This window comes from Gallinula chloropus (genome assembly GCF_964237585.1).
Source record: "Gallinula chloropus genome assembly, chromosome: 26".
Taxonomy (NCBI): domain Eukaryota; kingdom Metazoa; phylum Chordata; class Aves; order Gruiformes; family Rallidae; genus Gallinula; species Gallinula chloropus.
Genome location: NC_140111.1, coordinates 1,682,072 through 1,689,269, shown reverse-complemented (window position 1 = coordinate 1,689,269; position 7,198 = coordinate 1,682,072). Strand labels below are relative to the sequence as shown.

At 53.0% G+C, this 7,198-nt stretch overlaps 1 protein-coding gene across 1 annotated transcript; it reads right to left on the bottom strand.

Moving 5' to 3' along the window:
• Nucleotides 1-317: 317 nt before the first annotated feature.
• Nucleotides 318-1,997, bottom strand: HOXB1 (homeobox B1; the record flags this gene model as incomplete). Its single annotated transcript, XM_084275580.1, has 2 exons — nt 318-643; nt 1,391-1,997. The coding sequence occupies 2 exons, from the start codon at nt 1,995-1,997 to the stop codon at nt 318-320; spliced, it is 933 nt and encodes a 310-aa protein (XP_084131706.1).
• Between the last annotated feature and the right edge of the window lie 5,201 nt (nt 1,998-7,198).

Genomic DNA, 7,198 nt, shown 5'->3' with positions numbered 1-7,198 from the left:
ACGTCCCTGAGACAAACGCCTATTGCTAAGGCTATACGAGGACACGGCTGCTCCTTTGGAGTCCAGTGTTTTATAGAGGGTCTATAAATTAAAGGACAGAGATGCAAGCGGGAGAACTGGTGTCGCACGCGTGGAGACGGCCGGAGCCGCAGGGACTGCTCGGAGGGCAGCATGGCCTTGCTCCCACGCGTGTGTGCGGGCGGGGTTGTGCGGGGGAGGTGCGTGTTTGTGCGTGTGTGTCTGCTGGGGTCTGCAGGGAGCAGCTGCCCCGGGAGGGCAGCCCCGGGCTGATCCCTGTGCCCCGGCGGGGACGCGTTTCAGGATGACACGGAGCTGGGAGAAGCCTCAGGTGAGGTGCAGTTGGACTGATCCGAGGCTTCACTCGCTTCCTTCGCAGACCTGGAGGCAGTAGCCGAGGCGAGACCTTCTTTTTCCCTCTTCTTCTGTTTCATCCGCCTGTTCTGGAACCAGATCTTGACCTGGGTTTCGTTGAGCTCCAGGGTAGCGGCGATTTCCACCCTGCGGGCCCGGGTGAGGTATTTGTTAAAGTGAAACTCCTTCTCCAGCTCCGTCAGCTGCTTGGTGGTGAAGTTGGTGCGGATGGTGTTGGGCTGGCCCAGCAGTCCGTACTCCGACACTTTAGCTGTTGAGGAGCAAACACCAACAGGGCAGGAGCAGCCAGAGCAATTCCCTCTCTAGGAAGAGCGGGAGGGGGGTGTGTGGGGTGTGGGTGCTGACTCTCCCCCGCTCCCTTCCTCTCCTGGGCATTTGGTTCCTCCACCGCCCGGAGCTTCTTGCTCTTCCCATCCCATCCCCCCTCATCCCCCCACCCCCTAGATGCTCAGCTACCCCTGGCTTCCCATCCCTGGGATACAACCTGGAGAGACAGACCACTACTCTACAGAGCTGCCCCCCTTCCCCTGCAACCATTCCTCCCTCCATCAGTTCCCTGTAAACTGCCATGAAGCTTGAGGGTGAAGGGGGTGATGGGGGGAGGAGGGAAGGTTGTGGTTTAAGGAAGATTGTGGAGAAGGAAGTTGAACAATAGGGGAGATGGAAAACACGACTGTGGAAGAAGCAGGAAGCCCGGAGCATTTCCTATTCCGAGCTGGGCTTCAGTCGCATTGGGCCTGCGGGAAACTGAGCTCAGGGACCCTCCATCAGATGTGTCTGGAAAATCTCTAGCTGGCTCTTCATTAGAGCTGAGCTGGTGTTTAAAAAAACAAAAGCCCAAAGGAAAACAAATCCGTGTACCCCTGAAAGATGAGCCCCTGGGTACAAAGCCCGGGAAAGGGTCTCTTTCCTTACAGGGCTGGGGAGCTGTCCCCCGCCTCCTTCCTCCCCCCGGATGGGAACCGTCCTCACCCAGCTCTACGCTCCCCAAACTCACCTGTCTTGGGCGGGTTCCTCTTCACTTTCATCCAGTCGAAGGTCTGCGTGGCGCTGGGGCACGGCTCGGAGGGGCATGCAGGGTCTTTGTCCTCATTTAAAGAAGGCGAGAGGTTGCTGTAAACGCCGGGCAAGTAGCCGGGCTGCTCCTGCCCGTAAAGGTGTTGCTGCTGGTACTGCCCAGCGGCCGCCACCGCCCCGCAGTAGCTCTCTGCTAAGGAGCCGAGGTTGGATCCCGCGTTGGCGGAGTAGCCGGCCGTTTGGAAGTACACACCATCCGCGTCCTGCTGGCCGAGGTAGAGCTGGTGATGCCCGTAGCCGGGGCTGCAGGTTTGGGCTGGGTACCCGGCGGCTGGGGCAGCGCCCGCGAAGGGGATGGGGCGCCCGGAGGAGGGAGGGTGATAGCCGGGGCTCTGCTGGGGGAGATGGGCGGCCGCGGCCGGGCTCCCTCCCACGCCAAAGCGCCCGTCTCCGTTAAAAGTGTCACTGGCGGGGCTACCTGAGCAAGAGGGGAAGGAAGGGGAGCTTTGCTCTAAATGGTGGTAGGCGCCCGTCCCACGGTTACAAATTGCATACTCTAAGAAGGAGTTCATCCTAGTATTGTCCATCTGCCACTGATGGAGGAGGGTCAGCCTGTTTTGGGGGGGATTCCGCCTGCCCTACAACCTTTAGATAGTATGTCAAAGCTGTAAAACTTCCTTCCATGCATCGCTGGCCCTCGAGCCCCGCAGCCCTCGGCGGGGCCGGGGTGGGGGCAGGGGGAGGCGGCCACGTGGTCCTCCCCCAGCCCAATGAGCGAGGGGCTCCTGAAGTTTGTCACATCTCTGAGCTCATCCATCAAGGCCCTGACATTTGCATGACAAAGGGGTTTCAATCAAACCCTGCCCATCAATCTGATAACAACACGAATACGTCAAAATCTTTCCTCAAAGACTTTAAAAGAGAGGAGGGAGCTGGGGTGCGGGGAGGTGGAGGGGAAGAAGGGCTGGGAGAAGAATTAGAATTATCCACAACTGTTTTAAGTGCTAAAAAGGCCCCCAAGTTATGCGAGTAGCCACTTTCAGGAGAACTTCCCCTTGCCCCAACTTAAAAAGGTTTTCCCCAACCCCAGCTCCATGTGAGAAAATGAAAGACAGAGGGAAAAGCGGTAGGGAGGTCTGACCACTCTTCCCCCCCAAGCACAAAAGGATGTTCTTTTCCTCATTTCGAAACTTTTCCCTAAAAAGTGGTTTGAACATATTTGGTGTTTTCTGGGGTGAGGGTTCTAATAGAAGCTCCCAAGAAAAATAGGCTCCATGTGTTTTAATTTTGCCACACCAGCTTTGTGTCTAGGGGAAGTGTGGGTAAAAGCGAGGAAATTAAATCAATATTCTAATGAGGCAATGAAATAAAGTTAGGAAGACAAAATGTCTTTTGTTGGAGAAATACCATGCCCAGTTTAACAGCTGGAGGAATGGAACTGAAAATTATCCATGTGTCTGTCTACGTATCTTTCTATCCATCCACTCGCCCATTCACCTACACATTTGCTGCTGAAAACGGGATGATTTAAAGGCTTTAACCACTGCTGGAGCTTTAAGCTCTGGGTTTTTTCCATAACAAACCTCATTTGATCTTTCCCCGAATCTCTTGTCAGGCTGGAGCTTTCCCCTAGCAGAGTTCAGCTGATGAGTAGGTGGAAAGACACTAACTTCAGGCTGGCCACTCCACTCCTCAGAGAATGGAAACATAGGTAGGCAACATTTATTTACTTGTTAGCAGAAGGGAGACAAGAGCACCCAACAATATGACGCCCACAGTCATTTGTTACTTGTCAGGATATTTACTGGTTATTCAGACTCTAAGAAGAACCAGGAGGGCACTTTTTTTCCTCTCTTTTTTCCCCCCAGGCCAAAAGTTCACTTTGAAAGGCATAAACACATCCGTTAGTTGGTAGGTTTGGCTGATGCAACACGTTGGGGTAACATTTGTTAAAAAAACTGCAACACAGACAGAGGTGGCATCAACCTCCCTCCTTCCTATAAATCCCTCCGAGAGAAAACGCGAGTTTTAGCCAATTACAACTCTTGTCCTTCAATAAAAAAAATGGGGAAACTATCTCCAGAGCTGCGTACCTATTTATTCATTTATTCTGCCGACTTTGCTGATGCTGAGATATTCAAGAAGAAAATCCTTCAAGTTACAAATGTTCTCTGAAACTCACTACCTCCTTTTTTGCATAAAACAACCGAAAGTGATTATAAAGATTCAAAGCTACTCTCATGTCATTCCCCTTGCAAAAGAAATCGGTTTCTAATTTGATTCCAGGAGTGCTTTTTATATTATGTTGCACTCCCGCTTAAATTGAATGTATTCTATTTAAACGATGTTTACAATAGGTGATTTATGGGTGTAAAATGAAAAAAGAAAAGGATAGATGTTTATTTCATCCTTGAATCAAATGTTTCGTCTTGTCTGATAATTTTCCACCATGATCTCACTCCGGTGTTGCATTAAGGGGATGCTTTATGTCATTAAAAAGCAGCTGTCTTCTGGAGTTTCAGAATTAGCTCCGAGAGAATTCACTGCTGCGGAGTTACGGGGGGAAAGTTTTGCTACACATCTCCTCTCAGTGGAGGGGAAAACAGCTTTTAGACCCTGGGCAGGTTTGGGGTGAGAGCACAGAGTTTCTGTGCTTAATGGAAAAAATTGTATAGGACGGGATCAAAATCTGAGCCATGAAATGCAGCAAAGACCTCCGAGCAGGGGATGAAATGAACGCGGTCCTCGGGCTCCTGGGAGCCGCTCCAAGCCCGGCTTTTGGGGAAAGTGAAGATACTGAGGAGATGAGAGTGGTAAAGTGCGGATAGACCCGGGGAGGGAGGGACGGAGCTGAAGTCACTTTGGCAAAGGCTTTTTTTTTTGTCCCTCTGTTGAGGTAACTGTCAGATCGCGGAAGATGGGGTGTTGGAACCAGTTTCCCCTCAGAAAGGGGCTGTTGCCTTCCCGCTCCTCCCTGCCCTCCCCCCGGGCACTGCGGGGCCGCTCGCCATCTGCTCCTGTCCGCAGCCTGCTCAGGCCCCTCACTTCTTACCTGCTGTGGGAGCCCGGGGAGATTTCGAGGTGTGGTGAGGGCGGAAGGTGTTTTCTTCCCACCCCCTGCCCAGGGCTGGCATCCCGGGGCTCCCCCGGACACCCCTTCCCGGAGCTGCCGCACTGCCGACCCGGGGCAGGGCGAGCGGGGTGGCTGCTCTTCAGCCCACGCTGCCCTCCGGCTCCGACTCCCATCCCCAAAGTGGCATGATCTTTCCCAAAATACACGGCTTGTGGTGTCTGCGCGGTATTTTCGAAAGCCGCGGCGTCACTGTGCATCCAGCTACACCGGGAAGCGCTTGGGAATCGCTTTTCCAAATCTCTTTCTTGGCCGCTTGTCCTGGACCCGATATCAAACTACTGCTGCTACTACCGGCTTTAATTCTCCCTGTGGAGGAGGTGTGAGACCCCGTTTCGGCACAGACATTCGTAACCCGCAGGAGAAAGAAGTATCAAGCTATTAATAACAACCAGTCGCCGAGAGAACCTAATTTTATGACTTATGTGTTTAATCCTTTAAATCTCCTTTACGGGGAGTTGCGGGAGGGAAGGCGGCCAGATAAAAGGCGTAGCTAGAGATTCTTAAATTATCAGATCTTTGTCCTACACCATCACACAAATAGTTACTTAGCCTTTCATTATATTTATTACTTAATTTTCATTTATGTATTGAGGGAGGCAGTAATTATCCCTACCCCCTAAACCACAGATGGCACCTTTTCTGGGGATGCCGCTGTCTCCCACTCAACAGGGTTAAAATAAAGTATCTGGAGATGAATGAGGAGAGAGGGTAAGCAGGGAATCTCTCAGCCCTGTGGTTCCTGGAGCTGTCCTGGCGCGGGATCGGAAGGTCCATGGGAGGCAGGGGAAATCACTGCCTTGCCTGATGGTCCAGATCTCTTGCTGAGGGTGCAGAACTCCGCCCGAGAGCTGCTGCAGGCCCAAAGCAGTTCAGGACCGTGCTCGGCCTTTATTTGAGGAGCAGGTACGAAACGAGGAGGTCAGCAGCAGCATAACAGTTTTTGCGCGGAGCTCTTGGTGTCGGGGAAACCTCTCATGCCCACCAAAGCCATCCTGTGCCCTTGGCCCCTCCATCCACCCCGAGACAGAGGGACGAGGTGTGACAAAACCTGGGGCTCTCTGTCCCGGGGTGGAAACACGCCCCCCTCACTACTAAAGGAGCAAGATGCGTCTCTTTGCCCTCCTAGGGAAAACCACTCCTTTTATTCCAAACTGATGAAGACATCTTATTAAAATAAACCTTTTCTTGAGAGCAGTTTCTTGCTTGTGGTGGCATAAAGCGGCTCAACGAGTCTGGGGGCTGCAGCAGCCTGGAGAGGAGATTTCACCCCTCCCTAAGACACAGTTTGTTTGCTTTCAAACAAGTCTCCTGACGTGGAGGATAGGGCCCTTCTGAAGGCGGTTTGTGGGAACACCTCTTGTAAGAAATCTTTACCCGAGACAGACCGGGGAGTTTTTGTGCAGGCGACACAGAAGGAATGAGGCATTTCCAAAGGCTCCAGAGTGCTCAGAGTCTTCGGATGCTTCGTTTTGGAGTTAAATATAACTCTCTGTGGAGAAAGTTTGTGTCGTGTGTAAGAAATGTCACTTCTGGCTCCTGGCGGGGTGATTTATAAGACGCACTGCTGAGGCTTGGGGTGCGTGTTTGGCTGTGGACTCCGTTATCACCAAAAAGGACTTGTCCCTAGAAAATGTCAGAGAAATTTATAGCCCCGGCATGTGTCTTCATTAGATCATAGCGCCCTAAGCTATATTTGGGGCTAAAACCTGGAGAGGGGAAATAAAGTAGTGTATGGAAAAATGCTTCGGAGTTTGGGAGTCCGAAGAAACGCAGAAGGAATCCTTTTAATGAGTTACAAGCGCCCGGCTATCTCCGAGCTGCAGAACAAATACCAGACAATTAAGATATAATAATTCTTCTCTGCCGCTGCCGGGGGCCGGGCGGGCGCAGCGCCGGGGACCGGCCGGACCGTGGCCTCTCCACCGAGGCCGGGGAAGGGACCGGCACCGTGACCGGCTCCACACCGTGTCGAGCGTGTGGAGGGGGACGGGCTGTAGGTGGTCAGCATCCCCCAGAGGGGATGGGAGCCTTCTCATGCATGGTTTGTGTTCCCGGTCTCCTGACCAGCACTCTGAGTGGAATAGTTGGCTAAGAAGTGCCTCTTTGGGTATTTTTTCCCTCTTCAGGGTGGCGCAGACCCCTCGAATCCCACCTCCTCCTGTGCCAATAGAGCAGATCCCTCTTTCGATGCCTCCGGGGAACCTGCCCTGTGTCCTTGTGAGTCGCATCGGCTATTTGCATGTGGGCCCAGGGCAGAGGTGTGTCTGTGAGCCTCGCCAACGAGGTTCATTTAAGTCTTTCTGCTCTGGAGAGTGGCGAGGAGAGGTCTGTATCCGCTGCTCCGGTGTACAGCGGTGCTTTTCTCGGGTGGACACTATGGGCTCCTCATCCTCACTCAGCCCTGCTCGGGACGGTCCTTGCCTTCACTCAGGGCATCTCGGAGACCCTTGCTTGGGTTCTGCTGGGTCTGGGCTCAGGTCCGGCCTCGAACAGCTCCCGGGGGGTGCAGGGCCGAGACTGAACCCAACGGGTCCCAAACCCTCTGCGTTTCATTCAGATCCAGCACCTGGTAGGCCTGGTGTGGGCCAGCTCCACCTAAATCCTCCCTTTAAGAAGCACATGGAGTTATTATCAGGTTTTTTAGTTCATCAGCAT